General features: G+C 40.9%; 1 protein-coding gene across 2 annotated transcripts in view; it reads right to left on the bottom strand.

Annotated features, from left to right (window-relative positions):
• Positions 1-23,043, bottom strand: part of LOC145352977 (uncharacterized) — a 98,272-nt gene that overhangs the window by 11,857 nt on the left and 63,372 nt on the right. Inside the window, exons 1-2 of one of the 2 annotated variants that reach the window (XM_080203283.1) lie at positions 22,679-22,801; positions 10,335-10,652 (exon numbers count right to left, since the gene is read on the bottom strand). The exons of the other annotated variant lie outside the window; for it this stretch is intronic. Of the exons in view, the coding sequence (XP_080059409.1) occupies positions 10,335-10,652; positions 22,679-22,718 (358 nt within the window). The 5' untranslated portion in view covers positions 22,719-22,801. Of the gene's footprint in view, positions 1-10,334; positions 10,653-22,678; positions 22,802-23,043 lie in introns of those variants that run through there. 2 annotated transcript variants of the gene reach the window in all.

Here is a 23,043-nt window from a genome sequence, read left to right as displayed (position 1 = left end):
CCCAGGTTTTGGGCACAGATGTCAGAATGTGTGACCTGCCCAAATCAGTTCTTTTGGAGGTGAGCAGCATGCAAACTTGATGCTGTCATCTCATTGATCTAATTGCAACCAAGAGAATTCTTTGCTGCTGGCTGCTTCTTTGCACTCTTGACTGCTTGCACTGAACAAGTGCCAGAACAGTGTTGTGCTACTTTGAGCGGACGTTGCGGGAGGCGATTAAGGGGTTCAGGTGGACATTAGCATGCTAAAGAGGGAGATGAAAGAACGCATCTAGGATGTGTTCAAACTGTTGATCCCCCTCACGTGTGGCGTGATGAGAAAGATCAAAATCAAGAATCAGTACATCAGCTGGACAGTGAAGATTGTAGGAGCACCAAAGAAAGTAACTGAGAAGAGTTTGAAAAGGGACTGTCTGCTGCTGCTGAGAGAGAGGAAATGTGGTGGGATGAGTGGTGGAGCTGGCACTGTCAGGAAAAAGGAGAAACAGAACACCTAAGACCAGATGGAAAGTTGCCATGGTTTGAACCTTTAACACAGTGGGATTGGAAATGAATGGGTGAATGACAGGAGGAGATGGCGAAGGGTGATCAGCCAGTATTGTGGTGACCCCAAGTAAAATGGGAGCAGCTGAAAGAAGAAGAGGTTAAAAAAGCTGCTGCTTGATTGAAAAAAACCTAACTATTTCAACAATGCCTTTCAGACCAGTCTGACCTAGATGTGATCTGGCTCCTCATGGGCCAGATAAGTCAAACCCTCACGTCTGCTGGGCAATAGCTGATATTGGCAGAATTACCCACATCCTGACAACAAATAAAAAGCAGAAACATTGCAGTAAGATTAGAATTGAATTGCTTAAGCAAAGACCTGGCAACGAGCTGAAATGCTTCTCTTTAAACAACTATGGATAAACATGTTAACAATACTTTTAATTAGAATGTATTTAGGTTAACCATGTTTTGGTTACCTTCCCCTGAATACCTCAAAGTCAAAATGTTCACGTCATTGCTGTAAGAAACATATAATTTTTTACCATAGCTAAAGCTTGGTGAAAAATTATAAATTTAAACCTACTCACATTCATCAACAAGGATAAAAAATGTAATAAGGATTAAGGAATTAAGTTCCTTCTCCCATATTTCTTTCTGTTCTAGATTGTAATCTCCCAATGGGCCAACTGAGGAGCAGCACTGATAACTGGTCAACAAAATGGACCATCTTGCATTCTGCTGCAGGAGGGGTAGCTTGATTTATGTTTGGAGTTAGAAATTAGGCAACAATTCTACTTTGCAAGAAATTGTGTGGTATGCACAGCTAAAATTAGAATATTTCTTGTAAACTGCAGTATTAAACAATTAAAGGCCATTGAAAATCTTTTCTGTATGCGGTTCTCTCACAAAATTTATTTTACTTATTCTCAAAATGCAGAAGTTTTTTATTAATTGACAAGAAAATTAACCAGACTAGCCATAAAAACACAGTGGCTACAAGAGCTGGTCAGAGACTATGAATCCTGCAGTGGGTAATGCACCTCCTGACCACTGCCACCCACCATCCCCCTCCCCCTCTCAAAGCCTACCCACCATCTACAAGGCTCAAGTCAGGAGTGTAATGGAATTACCCTCCACTCACCTGGATGAGTGCAGCTCCAATATTACTCAAGAAGCTCGACACCATCCAGGATAAAGCAGCCCACTTGATTGGCACCTTTTCCACAAACATTCACTCCACCACTGATAGATATCAGCAGCAGTGTGTGAACTACAAGATGCATTGCAGGAACTCGCCAAAGCTCTTTGGACAGCACCTTCCAAACACAGCTATAGCTCTCTAGAAGGACAAAGGCAGCAGGTACTTGGGAACGCCACCATCTGGAAATTCCCTTTTGTGATGACCCCAGTCAGGCTAATGAGGTTGGCTTGCTCAAGTATGAACTCCTTGATGAGTCCTAACCTGCTCCTGGCCTAGCAAGACATTCCATCCACAGGTCCACCCAGCGGGTGACCGAGGAGGTTGTCCAACTTGTCTGCCCCTCTACTGCAGCTATACTTGTGGCTGGGTGTCCCTGGAGAAGGAGCATGCGGTGTCTGAGAGGCTGATGCCTTCTGTGCCTGCTGGGCACCGCAGGGACTGGGGTGTGTTATTGACCCCTTTAATCACATTTTAATTTGATGTTTTAAGTTTCCTTTCCACAAGGTTCCCCACCTTTTAGCGAGCTGCCCCTTTTTGAGTTGTCATTGTCAGTTTGATTTTGTTTATTTGGTTCAACACAAAAGATATCCTTGCTGAGTCCTAATTGATGATCCAATCAGAAAATCCCTATTTAAAGCAGATGTGTCAGTCTCTCTGCCTGCTGAAGCGGGAAGCAACTGAGTGTGAAAGCTCTATTGTATAGTATTCTCTTGTAAATAAAGAAACCTAGGTGATGGGACCTTTGTCTCTGTGGAGTTATTACACCTTCCATACTATACACCGTCCCTTCACTATGGCTGGGTCAAAATCCTGGGACTCTTTCTCTTACAGCACTGTGAATGTACCTTCAAGGAGGCAACTCACCACCACTTTCTCAAGTAATTAGGGATGGGCAATGAATGCTGGAGTAGCCAGTGAAGCCCACATCCCTGAATGAAAAAAATTATCTGTGGTTTTCCTAGTATAGCTGATCCTCTTCACAATTCACCACACACAGTGATGTGGAAGCATTAGGAGATCTCCCTGAAACTGTTGTGATCTGGAAAATATATTGGTTTAACAATTGGATTTGAGAAAAACGTTCATTATATTGGATCTTTCATGATTGTATGGTATTCTGAAATAGTTTACAGTCAATGAAGTGGTTTTCAAATGTTGTAACTGTTCTATTACAGGAAACATGGTAGCTAATTCGAGCAGCTGATGAGCAGATTATCTGTTTTAGTGATTTTAATTGGGGAATAAATAATGATCAGGACATCAGGGAAATACTGGAAAAGAACTCCAAGCCTTCTATTTCAAATAGTGGCATAGGAATTGCTATTCAGTTGAGATGGCAGAAGCAGCCTCAGTTCATTGTCTCACCTGAAGATGGCATCTCTAACAATGCTGCACCCCTTCTTTAGGGCAAAAGACAGAAGAGGTGTATTACAATGCAGTAAGAATAGAGGTGGTTAGATGATGCGAATGCCTTAACTATCTAAAGTACAACAGTGCGGAAGTCCAAACTGATCACCTGCTTAGATTAGGGCTGGTTCCTTTACATACTGCAATCAAAGATTGTATCAACACATGGTAACATCGTGACCTCTCACAAGGTAATCTGATAAAGCTTTCCTCAGTCTTGCTACGCTGAAATGTCAGTCAAAATTATGCCTAAGGGTTTAGAATGGTATCTCAAACAACAAACCTTTGCCCTAGTTTCAGGAGTGCTACATAACTGAAACCTTATGTTTCATCAGTGACAGCTTAAGTGTTACAGGAAGTAAATGCAGCAATTACAGAAAATGTACATAATATGTTATCTTCAACGTAGTGTCATGTCATTAATCATTTTGTTGCAGTTTGCAGAAGTGCTATTTTATACCATTTTAATTAGGGTATGGATACAGATTACCCAGAAACTTGGTTAACCTTTTTAGACTGTTGATTTGAATACTTGTAACATATAGGATGTGATTTGCAATCATTACATTACATTAAAAACACTATACATCACTAAATGTTTAATTGAACATCGTTCAGTAATTCAGAAAGGGCATAAGCCCTTTCAATAAAGCCCAGGTTGTACAAATATGAACATATTTCTAGTACTTTTTTTGCTTTTCTTTTGGTTTTTAAAAGGGCACTCACAGCATTTGTAGTAATGTTAGCTGCACTGAAAGAATTATGCAAGACTGAGGAAAGCTTTATCAGATTACCTTGTGAGAGGTCACGATGTTACCATGTGTTGATACAATCTTTGATTGCAGTATGTAAAGGAACCAGCCCTAATCTAAGCAGGTGATCAGTTTGGACTTCTGCACTGTTGTACTTTAGATAGTTAAGGCATTCGCATCATCTAACCACCTCTATTCTTACTGCATTGTAATACACATCTTCTGTCTTTTGCCCTAAAAATATATCACAGTAAACCCCTGCTATTCACGGGGTTCCATCCCCACGATGCGTCTCAATGTGCAAAATCATGAACAGTGATCTTGTGCATGTGCATTGCCGGAACACACACAGTCCATGCTTTTCTATGAGAATGACATGGGCAAAGTAAGAGTTCAACATTTTAAATCACAGATCAATGATGTTTTGGGGCCATGAACCTCAATTACATTCACAACTACATTTGCATGGGTAAACAAATTTGCCACAGGGGTTGGGGGGGGGGGGGGGCGGGGGCGGCGGGGGGATGTCGGGAACAACAAGTGTTTGCTGTATTGCTTAATGAGTAACATCTCACTGCTCACAGACCAGTAAAAGCAATTGATTGATAGATTGAATGACTTGAAACACAAAATCACATTTAGTACTTAACAAAGTCAAAGACACTGAGTGGAATTTTCTGTTTTTGGTCTAAGGGTCAACTCGGGTGAGAAAAGCAGAGGATAGTCAGCAGACAGCATTGGCAAGGCTTTCCTACCATATTTTTTGACTCTTAAAAAAAAAATTCAATGGGTTTGACACTACCTTCGTGGCAGGCAGACTCTGATTCATCTTCCCACCATCAGCTTCCCTCCATCAGTGCTTCAATCAGTGGGAGATGTCATTTAAATACCAACCCAGCGCTCCCCACCACTTGTTCCAAGTGCAGCAAAGAGAATGGCTGCAAAAAGTCTGCCCAATATTCTCAGAGAGTGCCCTGGCCAGAATGCTGAATGCTGTTGAGGAGAGGCACCACATTTTATACCCACAGGCAGGGAAGAGATCCTCCAACAAGACCCTCCTGCATGAGAGGTGGTGGTGCAGTGGGAAGTGCCAACTCCCTTCAGAGGGTGATGGGCATCCAGTGCCAGAAGGGGGTGAATGATGCTCTCCGTCCAGCCAGGGTAAGTCATTACTCTCACTCTCACCACCTCTCTCCACTCACCCACCCATCACACGTACAGAGGGAGCTCTGTCACTGGCACCTCCTGGACATCACCACTCACTCTCCCACACACTTCTTCATCTCTCCTGTATCTTCTCATCATCCCCTGGCTCTCTTACCAACCACACGTGGCAGATGTCCTTACTATCTGCCTTTGCTGCAGCTGGTTCACAATAGGTGGAAGAGATTTGAGATGGGTGGAGGGATCCCTTTGCCCTTTTAGAAAAGCACCCTCCAGCTTGTTGTGTGAATGAAGAGGACCAATCCTGTGCCAAGGATGAGGAGGGTCCAAAAAAACATGGGCGGACCCACAAACCATCATCCATCACACCCACCTAGTGTGAATCTTCTCTGTTCTTGTGTCCCTGCCAACATCCCCTGTCTCTTGCAGGTACATCAAGGGAGCAGCCAGCAGCCCAGTGCATCCACCAGCCAGGGACTAGAGACCACCACTCTCAAATTTTTCAATGTGGGGATGGGAGAGGACAACACAGCCTCCACAACCTCACAAAAATATGTACCTTAGTGAAATATATACCTTAGTCATAGAGAGGCCTCAAAGTTACAAACTTGTGAGCACCTCACTCCGTCTGATCCACAGCAGACAAAAGCAGGGATGTCCAAGGAATCTGGCACTCAGAGATTTTCTGAAAGCCAGGATTCTGTTGAGCTCCAGTGAAGTGCCTCTGGAATTGACATGCTGGCTTTCCAAAGGCAAATTTGGGAAAATCAGGGAAGAATGTCAGCTTCACTCCTGGGACATAAAGACTGACTGGATGAGCGCCATTGCTTTCTGTCTAAGGAGATCGTGTTGACACACTGAGGCAGCCAGGTGAACACTGTGAGGGTGGTGACAACAGTGGAGACATTAGTGCAGGACGTCTGGCAAGTGTGGTTGGTAAGAGAGCCAGGAGATGATGCTGTGGATCAGACAAAGTGAGGTGCTCACAAGTTTGAGGCCTCTCTATGACCAAGGTACACACTTCACTAAGGTATATATTTTTGTGAGATTGTTGAGGTGAGGTTAGTGGAGGGTGTGAATTCCATGGCGCAGGACATGAACTCCATGGGGTAGGACATGAACTCCATGGATTAGGACGTGAACTTCATGGGACATAGCATGAACTCCATGGTGCAGGGCATGAACTCTGTGGTGCAGGATGTGAACTCTGTGGTGCAGGACTCTCAAAAGAGCATCTTACTTGGACCCTCCCCTCTGCCCTACCCCCATAGGCCCATGCATTTACCATGGCTACGCATCTAATGTACATACCTTCGGACACTAAGGGACAGTTTAGCATGGCCAATTCACCTAACCTGCACATCGTTGGATTGTGAGAGGAAACCGGAGCACTGGAGGAAACCCATGCAGACACAGGGAGAAAGTGCAAACTCCACACAGTCACCCAAGGCTAGACTTGAACCTGGGTCCTGGCGCTGTGAAGCACTGACCACTGTGCCACCATGCTGCTCAGATAGCAGAGCAGGTTCAAGGAGCTGAAGGGCCTACTCCTGGCCTACCCCTGTTCCTGAGTTCCTATATTTCAACTCAGCAACTTCTCACTTCTGATCAGTTGATTTCCAAAGTCTCAACCTGTGCTACTCAAAATGCATTACTGATGCAAGCTCTGGAAATTTGTAAATTTTACATGGGTTTTTATGCTGACTCATGCAGGCAAGCCAGTATGGACACAGTGTGAAAGTCCAAGAAGCACATGGAAACTTGGGGGATGTTTTTTCAAGGGACTTTAGCAATGGAAATGACTTGCACCCAAATTTCTCCTGTAAATACCTTTACTGCATTACATGTACACTGACACACACTGCATTATAAGAGCGATGAAAAAGTTCACCTCTCGTGTGGTAATTGAGTTTGCGTGGAGCAGTATGAATCAATTATATTTGGAATTGGGGAAAAGCACTACTGAATGCACATTTTGAAATTTTGCACTGGTCCAAAGTGGGGTGGCTTCAACAAATGTGCGATTGATAAACTATTTTGCACTCTGTCTGAATTTCTTTACTATTGACCTCAATGACTGTCCAAGTTGAATATCAACTGTATCTCTTTTAATGTTGTGGTTATGTCAGTGTGTCCAATCATGAAAACAGGAAACTAATGTTTTATCTACATGTGGTAATGGTGTGGCACAGAAACTGCTAATTCTGGTGATCAGGGGTTTCTCAATCTAAAAAGAGCCAATTAGTCAAGTATTCTTATGGCACAAGAGGAGGTTATTTGACTTATCGAATCAATGCTGGCTCTTCCTGGAGTAATCGGTCAGTCCTATTTCTTCTCTCTATCTCCAGCCCTGCGAGTTTATTCCTTTCAAGTGCCCACCAAATTTCCTTTCAAAATCTCTCTCTCATTATTTTGATGGTCTATAGAATACCCCCAGTAATATGACTATACACTTTTTGCTGCTTAATTCAGATCACTGTGGATTTGAGATTTGATTTACCATTAAATCCTAGAAATTACTTCAACTTGAGCTTTCGAAACATCAAAGAAGAATGAAGCAAAATACAGCACAGGAACAGACCCTTCAGCTTTCCAAGCCCATGGTGATCATGATGCCTAACTAGACTAAAGAAAAAATTTTCTGCCTTTACGTGGTTGGTATCCCTCTACTCCCTCCCTATCCTTTCTAGGGGATGAAAGGGACAAATTGTACAAGGGAACACTATCACACACCTGATTATGTTCCTACATTAGAAATTTGATTTATTATTCTCACATGTAGGAGTATACAGTGAAAAATATTGTTTCTTGCACACTAAACAGACAAAGCATATCATACATGGAGAAGGAAAGGAGAGAGTGCAGAATGTAGTGTTACAATCATAGTTAGAGTCTGGAGAAAGATCAACTTAATACAAGGTAGGTCCACTCAAAAGTCTGATGACAGTAGGGAAGAAGCTGTTCTTGAATTAGTTGGTATGTGTCTTCAGACTTTTGTATCTTTTTCCTGATGGAAGAAGGTGGAGGAGAGTATGTCTGGGGTCCTTCATTACGCTGGCCGCTTTTCTGAGGCAGTGGGAAGTGTGGACAGAGTCAATGGATGGGAGACTGGTTTGTGTGATGGACTGAGCTTCACTCAACTGTTTATAGTTTTTTGCAGTCTTGTACAAAGCAGGAACCATACCATGTTGTGGTACAACCAGAAAGAATATTTTGTGTTGCATCTGTGAAAGTTGGTGTGAATCATAGAGGACATGCCAAATTTCTTAGCCTCCTGAGAAAGTAGAAGCATTGGTGGGCTTTTTTTTTTAACTATAGCATCAGCCTGGAGGGACCAGAACAGGTTGTTAGTGATCTGGGCACCTAAAAACTTGGAAGTACTCAACCGTTTCCACTTCATCCCCATTGATGAAGACTGGAGCATGTCTTCCATTATGCTTCCTGGCGCTGTGAAGCAACAGTACTAAGCACTGTGCCACCATGATTTAGCTATCCACCGCCAGATCTGACAAAACACTATCGAACCCTGCTGTCACCTTCCATGCTAATGCAGGATTATTCAGAAATGCCAAGCAAACCCTGAGCTTCTTATCCCAACTGCAAACTGTCTTATTAGACCCTTTTCCCTTGTCTCATCTATTCTCACCCCCAACAAGTGGGAGGTACTCATAGATTACTTTTCCAATAAGATCAAGGCCTTAATCCTGAGCTTGTTTCTTTCTCTAGTTTCTCTCCTATCTACCTGAGCTTGTTTCTTTCTCTAGTTTCTCTCCTATCTACCTCAAATCTTGTCCATAAGGCACACCTCTTGCTCTCTTGAGCAAATCCCAATTAAACTGCCAATCTAACTTCCCTTCCTGGTTCCCATTTTAGCTAATATTGTTAACTGTTATCTTTCCTCAGATTCTCTCCCTCAAATCTGTCTTATCACCCCCTACTCAAAAAAAAAACCTTTGACACCTCTATACTTGCAAACTACTGCCTCACCTCTTCACGCTAAGTTCCTTGGATCTGTTGTCACCTCACAAATATATGTCCGGCCTACCCTGAATACCTCCAATCAGACTTTCGTTCTTGCCACAGTACCAAAAGATAAACTATTCCTCATCACACTTCTCAAACTGTCTGCAGCTTTTGACATAGTTGGTTACACCATTCTCCTCCAATTCCTCTCCTCCAGCATTTAACCGGGTGAGACCTCACTCCTCCAAAAACATGTCCATTTCCACAAGTGCACAGATGTCACCTACCTCTACTGCACTGTTGCCTCCCTCAACCATAGCTTTCTGTAAAATGTCGTACTGCTTGTTCGGCATCCGGTACTGGATGAACAGAAAATTCTTCTGATTAAATATTGGGAAAAAAGAAACAATTGGTTTTGGTCCCCGCCGCAGACTCTGATCTTTTGCCACTGACTTCACTCCTCCTCTCCCTGGCAAATGTTTGTGGCTGAACCAGATTGCTCATACCCTCATGTTATATTTGACCCCAAGATGAACCTCCTACCAAATATCCGTGCCATCACTAAGATAGCTTCTTTCCACCTCTGTAACAATGTCCCCTATTGTTGTAACCCTCAGCTGTGTCTTTGTTATGTACAGCGTTAGCCATTCTAATGCACTCCTGCCTGGTCTCCCGCATTTTACCCTCTGTCATTCTGAGGTCATCACAAACTCTGCTACCTCTTTTCTAAACTGCATGAAAACCTATTCACCCACCACCTGTTCTCGCTGACCTAACTGGCTCCTGCTCAATCCATTTTAAAACTCAATAATAAAATTCTCATCCTGGTTTTCCAAACAGCGCATTGTCTTTCTAGTTCCTACCTCTGTGAACTCCAATCCCAGAACCCTCCAATATAAACTCATTAAATCCTGATCTTTTGAATATCCCTGATTTCAATCGCTCCATCAAACATCGTGCCTTTAACTGTTTTGACCCTAAGCTCTGGAATTCCCTTCCAAAACCATTCCTCCTTAGGATGGCATGTTAGCACTGCTGGCTCACAGCGCCAGGGACCTGGGTTCAATTCCTGACTTGAGTCACTGTCTGTGTGGAGTTTGCACATTCTCCCCATGTCTGTGTGGGTTTCCCCTGCATGCTCCAGTTTCTTCCACAGTCCAGAGATGTGCAGATTGTAAGCTGCATTTATTTGAATATTGACACAAAAGTACAGTTTTTACAAATTGTTTTGTTTGTTAACTGACCCAAAAAGTAGCCAGTCATACAACTTCTTGCTCATTGCATTATAAAAAACTTAATTATTGCAATAGTTCATAACATTCAGATAGTTTATAAAAGTAGGAAATTTTCCAAAATTACCTTTTACATCCAAATATATTTGGTCCTCCTGTTTTCCATTTGGAAAGGTTTGGAATATGCAGGAATACCAGCCCTTGTCTGATTGGAGAGCTTCTTGGATTGTGATTGTGGAATGTTGATCTTTGACTTCCATTCTTATTCGCTGATTGAAATGATGTGTACTGTTTAAATGGCTAACAGCAAGTGTGGTTTTGTTCCTGAGTTTATTCCATTCAACCAATACTATCTTGGCATTCTTTTCAGAAGAGCTACATCGTAAGGTTACTGAATCACCCTCCACAGCTGTTACATTCTCTTTAGTTTTTGATATTTGGACTCCTAAGTAGAGAAAGAAAGGGAATTAAGATATTATCAATTCACTTTGAAATTGTTTTTATTATAATAAACGCGAATACAATTAGAGTAAATACTGATGTACCAGAAAGAATTTGCACTTGTATATAACCCTCACACGTCATTGGGATGTTTTGCAGTGTTTCATAGACAAGGATGTCTGGTAGGGTTATGAATTTCCTTAGAATTGCTTTTGCTTCTTTGCAACAACATTGCTGAAAATCCATTTATTTGCCTAAACAGTGATTTCCATCAACCCATTGAAAGCACAGAGCCCAAACCACAACTGAATTTGCTCATACATCAACAAAGAGATAGCTGTGGCTCCAATTAGCACCCCCTCAGGTTAGAGCACCTTCAACAGTCTACTGAAATTTGAGTCCAGATTATGTACTCTCAAAATTAAGAGTATAACAAATAATGGGTATTGTAGAAATCTGGGTTCCCACGACTGGTGACCAAGGACTTATAACAACAACAGTTTATTAAGTACAGTTAGTAGCTCTTGCATGCTGTAACTCTGTCTGTGCTCCAGGGAAAACTCCCAACATGTAACTCCTTTAGTAGCCGTGTCATCATGTGACCACTTGGTCCCAGGTGCAATACTAGAGAGATTTTGGGATGTGTGTGTGTGCATGTGTAATATACGTATATGTATTTATGTGCCAATCATTGAAGGAGGTAGCCCAAAATGAGGGAGCAGTTACAAAATCTTGGGGTTTATAGATTCTGCATTTAGTATATAATCAAAGAGTTTATGATGGGCCATTTTAAATTATAGGTTTGCCCCATTTGGAAGTATTTGTCCAATTCTGGACATCTCACTTTAGAGTGGCATTAAATGGGTGCAGAACAAAAAATATAAGAATGATTCCAGTGATGAAAGACTTCAGTCAAGTGGATGGATTGGAGAAACTGGGATTGTTCACCTTAAAGAAAGATGGCAGAATATCAGACTCAAAATCAGGAGGGATCAAGCCAGAGTTGATATAAAGGAATTGTTTCCACTGGTGGAAAGACTGGTAACCAAAGAACAGTGACTTAAAGTGATTGACAAAAACACAGAAGCATAATCTTTTTCTACATAACAAGTGGTTAGAATCTGGAATGCATTTCCTGAGAGTGTATTTGAGGGAGATTCATCTGTGACTTTCAAAAGAGAATTGTATTTGAAAGGGGAAAAAAAGTAGGCTTACGAGGGAAGAGATGGGGAGTGGGATTAGCTAAATTGTTCTTCCAGAGACCTGACATGTACTCAATGGATCCAATGACCTCCTTATGTGCAGAAATAGTTTTGTGATTCTATTACAGTGGAGTGGGAGCAGCTCCAAGGAAATTTCCAGCCTAGGTAAATGCAGAAGCTGACTTTAACACTCTAGTTCCCACAAAGAGTAATGAGATGGAAAGCTAGTCAAGACATTAGAATAATTTGATGCTCTTTAAAAAATTACACCACTGGAACAGAAAATTCAGCCACTCAAACCTGCTCTGCAAAGCTAGGTTTCCTGATTGGGAATTGAACCCATTGAAAGCACAGAGCCCAAACCACAACTGAATTTGTTCATACATCAACAAAGAGACAGATTGGCTCCAATTAGTACCTCCCTCAGGCTAGAGCATCTTCAACAGTCTACTGAAATTTGAGTCCAGGTTATGTACACTCAAATCATGAGACTTAAATCTACGATCTTGTGACAGAGAGAGACAAGGAGCTGCTATTGAGCCGAGCTGATACTCAGGCTGTCAGTGACTAGATAGAGGATATAGGACTGGAAGTTGTGGAATGCAGTATTTATTTCTTGAATTAATGCGATCACATAACTCATCAGTCAGTCTGAATGTCCCGATTTCAATACCCGGGTGCGTGCTGTTAGTTGGTCAAAACTAAGGAGCAATAGAAGTTTGAATTATATTTTACAGACTGGACTTAGAGAGGAAAAGCATCAACACTTCTGATCACTGTCTTGTGATTCCTGCTGCAAACTGCACACATCCAGGTGGATATCTGAAGAGGTCATGTGAAAGTTTTGTGCTATACATAGAGTTGAAAGCCTTGCTTGCAGTGGCCATAAAGCACAAAAAAAATTATTCCAGTATTTCAGCTGTACCTCAGTTAATAGCATGCCCAACTTTGAAGTCAAAAGATGTGGGTTTATTTTCCATCCCAGAGCCACAAACATCAAAATCTAGGCTAACAGGCTAATACAGTGGTGAGAGAGTCCTGCACTGTCTCTTGGATGTGATGCTAAACCAAGGTCACATCTGCCCTCTCAGGCGAACGTAAAAAGATCCCCTGACACTAATTCAATAAAGAACAGGGGAATTATTTCCTGATCAATATTCATCCCTCAACCAATATACACAATAAATGAAGATTATGTTATCATTATCACTTTCATGACACTTGCAGCCTGTCCTTCATGATACCCAAACTATAATAATAGTGACACTTCATGGGTACTTCACTGGCTAAGCACTATGTGATGTTACGAAAGGGGCTATGTTTATGCAAACACTTTTTCTTTTAGATAATTTAGTCTTGTCAGCACCCCTGTAACTATTTGCCTCATCTCACTGGATGTAGTGGCTGTCACTGCATTACTAGGTCTCTTTCTGGGTCCACGAATCAGAGCTCCAAATATGGAGAACCACTGCTGATGTCTCTGCTGTTATTTGCATTGTAACGATCAAACAAAGTTGCACCCTTGACAAGACATTAGGAACTCCTGGAAAGAGCAATAAAGCCTTTGAAACCAGCCACTTGTCTGATCATACTAGTGGGCTCCTAGTTGTGACTGGTGGAATCCCCAAGGCCTATTAGTAAATTCTGAACAGAAAAATATGTAATTCACCACTAATAGAGGCTTGATACAAATCTTCTACCTGTGATAAACTTGATAAATAGTGCTGCAGTATTTTACTGACAGTGTATGCATGTCAGTTTTGCAATGCTTTATTAAGAACATTAAATAAATGATTTGCTATGGTACTTTAACCCTGTAAAAAGCATTGTATTTCATAGCGGGGAGCACAGTGTTTGATTCTTTGGTTGTCTTAGTGATAGACAGAATGTGTACAGAGACTGAGGGCCTGCATTTTTTATTGCATTGTGTCAGCTGTGCGGTACCAATTTGCTTTGTCTGTGATACTGATGCCACTGAAAGCTCACTGCCTGTTGGTAACTGTGAGTTGCTATGGTTACAGATGGCACTTGATGCTGATGAACCCCAGTGAACCACTCACTATTTGAATTTATTGCAACTCTTATCGGCTTGTGGCAAAGTTGTTCAGATTGTAGATGGACTAAATCCTGAATTATAGTGGTTATGTCACAGAAATATTTTTGTAGCATCATTGCCCATATGTTTAAAAATTAAAAACAAAGATGCACTAAGGCTATCTATTAAAATACTATGAACTAATAAATATTTTAAACATCTGATATATTTTAAATTGGTTAGATCACGGAATAAAAGCGTTGGCTTAGGGGCAGATGTTCCAGTCTTGCCCTTCTCAGAAATGATTACAGGTGGGATGGAAAATTTGACAGATCATTTAAAGATCTGTTGACCTCGGGTGGAAATTTCTGGTCTCGGGGCGAGCATGACTGGGTCATTGTGCCCTTGGCATTTATTTGGCAACTTCCTTCATGGTAATTTGTTTGTTATAATAAAAATATTCACCAAAATTGATTAGAATCAAGTCTATTGCAAAAGAGAGACAAATCCAATCATAATGTTTTTCTATCTTCTGATTAAATGTTTCCAAAATGTTGGGTCAAAGAGAAAAAGTTCAATTTAAAGGAGAACAACAGTTCCAAGCCAATTTTAAAGAAGTAACCAGATATTCCTGCAATTATTTTCTTTAATTCAATCAGGGGATTTTGATGTTTCTGACTAGGTTGGCATTTATTGCTCGCCTCAAACAACTGAGTAACTAGCTAGGCCGTTTCAGAGAACAGCTAAGAATCAGTGATGGTGTGGATCTGGAGTCACATGGAGGCCACAGTGGATAGGACATCAGATTTCCTGCCCTGAAGGACATTAGTGGGTCATATGGAGTTTTTATGCCAATCCGTTAATTTCATGGCCATCGTTATTTTATTCCAGAGTTTATAAAAAAATTCTACAGCTGCCATAGGGGAATTTGAACTCCTATCTCTGAAACATTAGTCCAGACCTCTGGAGCACTAGCCCAGTAATACAACCAGTATCTTCTAAACCCTCTATGCAACATATTTAATCACTTTTAATTCATGATCAGTGTAGAATATTAAAGAAAGGCTATATATGCTAAGCAGACGTGTGAGTCTCACCTTTCAAAGGATATCTGTACCTGTGCTTACCTGTCTCTCTGACCACCAACACCACCCATGCCACCACCTGCCTCCCCCCCACCCCCCCCCCCCCCCCCCCCCCGTTGCAATTGTACCAGCGGCTGGGATGCATCAGGCATCGATACACCTACCTACTCATGGATTAATTGAGAGCCTTAAATTGCCAATTAATGGCCTCTTAAAGACGTCATTGCACTGACACTGGGATTTAACCTGTGCTGGTTAGGACTGAGATAGATAGATTTTTGTTCAATAAGACTGTCAGAGGGAGAATGTTTGGTAAAGATAGGAAGGTTGAACTGCAGGTCAGGCATGATCTGATTGAATAGCAAAGCAGGACATGGGATGCTGAAAAGTCAATTCCTATTTCTAATGTTCAGAAATAGCATTGCTGCTGGGACACTGGAATGGGAAAAACCACAAAGATGGCTACCTGGCATGTAAAAAAGTTACCTGGAAGAGAGACATTAAGCAGGCTCTGACTTTTAGTGCAGACAGCTACTTGAAGCTAAAAACATGCAGGACAGACAGTTATTTAACATTAAACATAAGAACATAAGAAATACGAGCAGGAGTAGGCCATCTAACTCCTTCTGCTCCGCCATTCAATAAGATCATTGCTGATCTGATAGTGTTCAGTTCCATTTACCTGCCTGCTTAAACCCTTAATTTTCTTATTGGTCGAAAATCTATCTATCTGTGTCTTGAACACATTTAACGAAGTAGCTTCTGCTGCTTCAATGGGCAGAGAATTTCAAAGATTCACTACCCTCTTGGAGAAGAAGTTCCTCCTCAACTCTGTTCTAAATTGACTCCCCTTATTTTGAGGCTTCGCCCTCTAGTTCTTGTTTCCTTTCTAAGTGGAAATAACCTCACTGCTTCTACCCTGTCTAACTCCTTCATTATCTTATATGTCTCTATAAGATCTCCCCTCAACCTTCTAAACTCCAATGAGTACAGATCCAGTCTACTCAATCTCTCATAAGCTAACCCCGTCATCTCTGGAATCAACCTGGTGAGCCTTCTCTGCACCCCCTCCAAAGCCAATATATCCTTTCTTAAATAAGGGGACCAAAATTGCACACAGTACTCTAGGTAAAGCCTCATCAGTACCTAGTACAATTGCAGCAAGACCTCCCTGCTTTTATACTCCATCCCTCTTGAGATAAAGGCCAACATTCCATTTGCCTTCTTGATCACCTGCTGCACCTGCAGACTGAGTTTTTGTGATTCATGCACAAGGAGGTCCCTCTGAACAGTAGCATATTGTACTTTTTTACTGTTTAAATAATAGTCCATTTTACTATTATTCCTTCCAAAGTGGATAATTACCAATGTTATACCCCATCTGCCAGATCCTTGCTCGTTCACTTAGCCTACCCAAATCTCTCTGTAGACTTTGTGTCCTCCACGCAATTTTCTTTCCCACTCATCTTTGTGTCATCTGCAAACTTTGTTACTCTACATTCGGTCCCCTCCTCCAAATCGTCTATGTATATGGTAAACAGTTGAGACCCCGGCACTGATCCCTGCGGCACAACACTGGTTACTGACTGTCAACCAGAAAAGCACCCATTGATTCTGACTCTCTGCTTCCTGTTAGATAGCCAATCCTCAATCCACACTAACACTTTACCCCCAACTCCGTGTACCCTAATCTTCTGCAGCAACCTTTTGTGAGGCACCTTATCGAACGCCTTCTGGAAATCTAAAAACACCACATCCACCGGTTCCCCTCTGTCAACCGCACTAGTCACATCTTCATAAAAATCCAGTAAATTCGTCAAACGCGACTTTCCCTTCATGAATCCATGTTGTGTCTGTTTGATCGAACCATTCTTTTCCAGGTGTCCTGCTATTTCTTCTTTAATGATGGATTCCAGCATTTTCCCAACTACAGATGTTAAACTAACCAGCCTGTAGTCACCCACCTTTTGTCTACTTCCTTTTTTAAACAGCGGTGTAACAGTAACTGTTTTCCAATCAGCTGGCACTTCCCCAAAGTCCAGCGAATTTTGATAAATAACTGCTACTGCATCTGCTATTACTTCTGCCATTTCCTTCAGTACCCTGGGATGCATTCCATCTGGGCCCGGGGACTTGTCTACTTTCAGTCCCATTAGTCTACCAAGCACTCCCTCTTTAGTAACAGTAATTGTATTAAGGACCTCACTTCCTACCAATCCTCGATCGTTAATATTCGGTAAGCTATTTGTGTCCTCCACCGTGAAGACCGACACAAAAAACTTATTTAAAGTCTCAGCCATTTCCTTGTTTCCCACTATTAAATCCCCTCTCTTGTACTCCAAGGGTCCAACATTCACTCTAGCCACTCTCTTCCTTTTTATATATTTGTAAAAACTTTTACTATTATTTTTTATATTTTGAGCTAGTTTAGTTTCATGATCTATCTTTTCTTTCTTTATCGCTTTCTTAGTCGTTCTTTGTTGTTTTTTAAAGCTTTCCCAATCTTCTAATTCCCCACTATTTTTGGCCACTCTGTATGCATTGGTTTTTAATTTAATACTCTCTTATTTCCTTCATTATCCATAGCTGGTTATCCCTTTTCTTACAGTGCTTCTTCATCACCGGAATATATTTTTGCTGAGTACTGAAAAAAATCTCCTTAAAAATCCTCCTCTGTTCCTCAACTGTCCTACCAACCAGTCTGCACTCCCAGTCTACATTAGCCAATTCCGCCCTCATCTTATCATACTCCCCTCTGTTCAAGCAGATGACACTGATTTGGGACCCTAATTTCTCACCCTCCATCTGTATCAGAAATTCAACCATATTGTGATCACTCATCCCAAGAGGATCCCTCACAAGAAGATCCTTAATTCTACCTGCCTCGTTACACAGTACCAGATCTAAGATAACTCGCTCCCTCGTAGGTTCTGTAACATACTGTTCAAGGAAACTATCCCGACAGCATTCTAAGAACTCTTCCTCAAGTCGACTGCGTCCAAATTGAGTCAGCTTATCGATATACAGGTTAAAATCCCCCATGATTGTTGCTGTTCTGTTTTTGCACGCATCCATTATTTGCTTGTTTATCGCCCTCCCCACCTCAAAGTTATTATTTGGGGGTCTATAGACCATGCCCACCAGTGACTTTCTCCCCTTACTATTCCTTATCTCCACCCACAATGATCCCACGTTTTGCTCCTTAGAGCCTACATCATCTCTCACTACTGCCTTAATATTATCCTTTATTAGCAGAGCTACCCCACCCCCTTTTCCTTCCTGTCTATCTTTCCTAAATGTCTGATACCCCTGGATATTCAGTTCCCAGCCCCGGTCACCCTGCAACCACGTTTCTGTAATGGCCATTAGATCATACCCATTTGTGCTGATTTGTGCCATCAACTCATTACCTGAATGCACAAAGCATTTGAAACAAAGTGAAAGTGCCTTTAAGTCAGCCTTTATCTGGACGTGATTTGTTGAAACGCTGCTAACCTCTCCCGAGCCCTCTACTCTGTTAACTAGTTGAATGTCCTCAACATTAACCTGCGCTCATACCCTCTCCTTTACCTTTGATTTTGTAATTCCCCGTACCCTTTGTCTACCTTTAGTCCCATTAGCCTACCCAGCATTACCTCTTTAGCAATAGTGATCGTTTTAAGATCCTCACCCTCTACAGTCCCATGACTGTTAATTATCGGTATGCTATTTGTGTCCTCCACTGTGAAGACCAACACAAAAAACTTGTTTAAGTTCTCGGCCATTTCATCGTTTCCCATTATTAAATCTCCCTTGTCATTTTCTAAGGGTCCAACAATTACTTCAGCCACTCTTTTCCGTTTTATATATTTATAAAACATGTAGGAATCAGATACTGCAGAAAACCCAGTAGAGAGCTTGAGGCACTTTTAAGATAAGGACAGACCAAGGACAATAAGGAGATTAGCCATTAATGGGAACAGGATTACATAAATGCAGGAAAACTAATTACTGTATGTATAGATCAAAACTAAGTCATTGATAGTCACTGATAGAGGAAATGTATCCATTCTGTGAAACAATGAAATGTTAACTGCCAATGTCTGTATATGTCTGGCTGTAACAATGTGCTAAACTATCGATCCTACTCAACTATAATGATATGTTAAATGGCTAATGTCCAGACTATCAATTGTCTGAAAGATATAAAAATAAACTGTTCCTATTGTATCGTTGAGAGAAGGTAGCTGCCCAGCACTGCAGAGTGCCAATGCCTTTTCTCCACAAAGCTTTGTTAAACAAAACTGTATTGTTGCACCCCCAGTCTGACTCCGTAGTGGTAATTTCCCACAATAACACCAATGTAGAAACTGCCCAACTTTAATTTCTGTTGATGCTAGAAACTGCTTGGACGTTATTACTTGAGGCTTGATCCTTACTTCTCCCAACACTGAGTGGCAAGTTGAGATATTACCTTGGCAGAATTTCCCCATCCCACCTTCCATAGGAATCATAGCAGGCGGGACAGAATCGTGCAAAGGTCCACTGACCTCGGGCAGGATTTTTCGGTCATGGGATGAGCACGGCAAGAAAATCCCACACCTTGTGTCTAATCTTGAACAGACATCTGACTCTAGTTATATTATATTTTGTGCAATAAGAATAATACTTGCATTTTTTTCAGCCATTTATTGCATCAAAACCTCATGCACACTTCACTATTTTGACATTCAGCTGTTGCAATCATACAGCACTAGTAATATCTAAAAAAAAGAGACAATTCAACTATTTTAGTGTTGTTGATTATGGGATAAACTTCTCACTCTCTTTTTGATTCTTTTTGATGTTTCGTAAGTTAGAATTTGTTACCATCTATTTAGAAGGCGATAGTTGTCATTGAAACAACTGGGGACAGGGTTGGATCTTATTTCACTCATTTATTGAGTTAAAAGTTCTTGCTTGGGAGGAACAGTGATTTTGGAGCTATAGTTCCCAATGCTTTATTTATTTATTAGTCACAAGTAGACTTAACATTGTGAAAATCTCCTAGTCGCCACACTCTGGTGCCTGTTCGGGTACACTGGGGGAGAATTCAGCATGACCAGTGCACCTAACCAGCATGTCTTTCGGACTGAGAGGGGAAACTGGAGCACCCGGAGGAAACCCATTGCAGACATGGGGAGAATGTGCAGACTCTACACAGACAGTAACCCAAGCTGGGAATTGAACCCGGGTCCCTGGCACTATGAGGCAGTAGTGTTAACCACCAGGCCACCAAGAATTTCCTTTCTTCGTTTCTTGGTCTGTTGTAGATTAACTGATAGCAATTGATTATGAGCCAATACCTTCATTGTAATTACCTTTTGCTAATACCAGAATGGTTGAATGTGAACTAAACTTTCTCAACCACTAGTTCCAAAATTCTCATATTTATTGCATGCCCAAAATATTGGAATATACACACAAAGCATATGTTCAGTTGTTATCTGAAAGACAGTACAGCATTCCCTTAGTACTACACTGAGATAGTGGCTATTATTTGGATAGGAACATATACAGAACTAGGTGCATGAATGAAACAAATCTGTGCATGCAGGAAACAGTCATACATATATGAAAAAGATATATATCCACCTGTACTATAAATTCCTTTCAACTGGCAGCATTTAACAATCCATTGAGAGATGGAATTATGGGATATAGCAATCCTAGAATATTATTTTTTCTTCGTACTTTGGAGACAGGCAAATTAACACCATATTGTGTTTTGATGGTATGCTCCTTAAACGAGATTTGCTCTCAAATGTGCTTAATTTGTTTTCTCACATTTTTCACTGAAGTGGATTGTAACTAGTGCAGAGTTGTAGTAAACAGTTTATGTCTTCACAGCAGCATACTTTGCAAGCATGCACCATACAAAAGCAGAGTATTATACACCACAAAATGCATTAAGTAGAAAGGCTACATGCATATAAGGAACAGATATTGGCATGGTGGCCCTGTGGTTAACATTGCTACCCCACAGTGCCAGGGACCCAGGTTTGATTCAGGCCTTGGGCGATTGTGCAAACTCCATACAGACATTCTCCCCTTGACTGTGTGAGTTTCCTCCAAGTGCTCTGGCTTCCTCCCACAGTCCAAAGATGTACAGATTAGATGGATTGACCCTGGTAAATTGCCCCTTCATTCCAAAGTTGTATAGGTTCGGGAGATTGGCCATGGTAAATACATGGGGTTATGGGCAGGAGGAGTAAGCCTGGGTTTGATGGTCTTTCACAGAGTCAGTGCAGAATCAACGGACTAAATGGCCTCTTTCTGAACTATGGGATTCTATGTTTCTGTATATAAACATATATGACCACATTAATGCACATGTATGTATTTGCTTTTCTGCACTTAATGCCACAGAAAGTTTGTTTGGTGTACAATGATAATTAGGTTTTTCATTAATGAAGGAACCTAGCTGATGTTCAGAATAATAATCCAGAAAATTAGCAAGATTTAAAGGAGTTTGGGAGAAGATTAAAATGTATCATTTAGTAATCCGATCAGCCTAATTTTGAAGTTTAAAGACTTGTAAACTTGAAGAGAGAAAATTAAGGAAGGTGAGCTGTTTCAAAACTTTGAAACCCTGAAAAAGAATGGACTGCGGTTCTCTGGTAGTCAATGACAAGTTTTGGTTTGGAAGCAGAAGGAACTGAAAAACATCTGCTTAGTTCCTAATTTCACAGAGCAGTTCTTAAACAGGTAATAGACCCCTCATTGGCATATTTAAAATAACTAATACCTATAAAGTGTTTTTTTGGGCATTTCTGTTTCTTACATAACATAATATTGCATTAGATGTGTCTTAGGTACCCTGCGCTTGGCATTCTGGCAGGACATTGAGCTGTCAATCCGGATTGTTGAGCCTCTGTTTCTTGCCTGAGAAATGGGTGAAAGGACATACAATTTAACCCCCTGTTTAATTAGGTAACTTGAATGATGAATGTAATCTTCTGAACGTATGATTAAAAAAATCCGTAATTCAGAATGTTCTTGAAAATACAACAACTGAATGTATGCAAAGCTCAAATAATTAATTTGAATACAGTGAAATGATTTTAAATTCAGAAGTCAATGACTTCAAGTCATGTCATTGATCTACTTATTCAGATAACTTCTTCAGGAAATTTTGGATTAAATTCATAATAGGGATGAATAAGACACAAGACGGCATAGTGTGCGATGTAAGTCACAGATCGCATGGTGCTACTGGGTAATCAAAATGTGCGAAATAAATGAAACCTGCATATTCTGAAAAGATTTTTCTTAGAATTTAGGTACACAAGTTGAATAAAAATGAGTCTACTTGGTCCTGATTGTAATATTGATAATATCATGGCATGCTTACATTTAATCATATCCCTGGCTGCACACATATTAACCCCCATTTAGAGAAACCAAATAAACCTGCTTCTCACTTACTTCACATGTAACAATCTTTCTAAATTGTTTTCAAAAAATGGTGATTTGAATTGCCTCATATTTTACAAAAACCTTTGTATGGCAAAACATACGTTAACATTTAAACAGATTTACGTTTAATCGTTCCTATCTAGCAGAAGTTCCTGAATTCAAATGTTTTGTTCTGGCTGGTTTCACTGTATATGCTTTCACTAAACATGAAATGACTCCTTTGCCCCCCTTAAAAAAAGAATCCCCCCAACAGTAAGAATAACAGACTTACCAGTCACAATCAGCAAGCAAACGACAACTGTTCTTAGCATGATATTTTTGAACAATTGTCTCAGACAGTTTTCAGAACGATCTGGCAGAAAATTGTCTGAACCTTAAAGATAAAACCACAGCAGTAACAGGAAGTTCCGATTAAAAAAAACACAGATGCACACATGTTGGCTGTTCAAAATGTCCCTAACTTTACATTTGTACTGGTACATTCTGGCCTGAAATCAACTAAATTTACTCTTTCTTTAGTTATTATGTCTAAGTCAGGATTACTGTCTATTTTGAATTATAATTCAGACTAATTGATCTGCGCAAATTTACTGCACAAAGTATAAAACTATTCAAAGTATGAAAGGAGGATTGCTG

The sequence above is a fragment of the Carcharhinus amblyrhynchos genome, chromosome 15 (genome assembly GCF_965287045.1).
Source record: "Carcharhinus amblyrhynchos chromosome 15, sCarAmb.v2.hapA, whole genome shotgun sequence".
Lineage (NCBI taxonomy): Eukaryota > Metazoa > Chordata > Chondrichthyes > Carcharhiniformes > Carcharhinidae > Carcharhinus > Carcharhinus amblyrhynchos.
The sequence above is the reverse complement of the archived record's forward strand: the minus strand, read 5'-3'. Positions and strand labels throughout refer to the sequence as shown.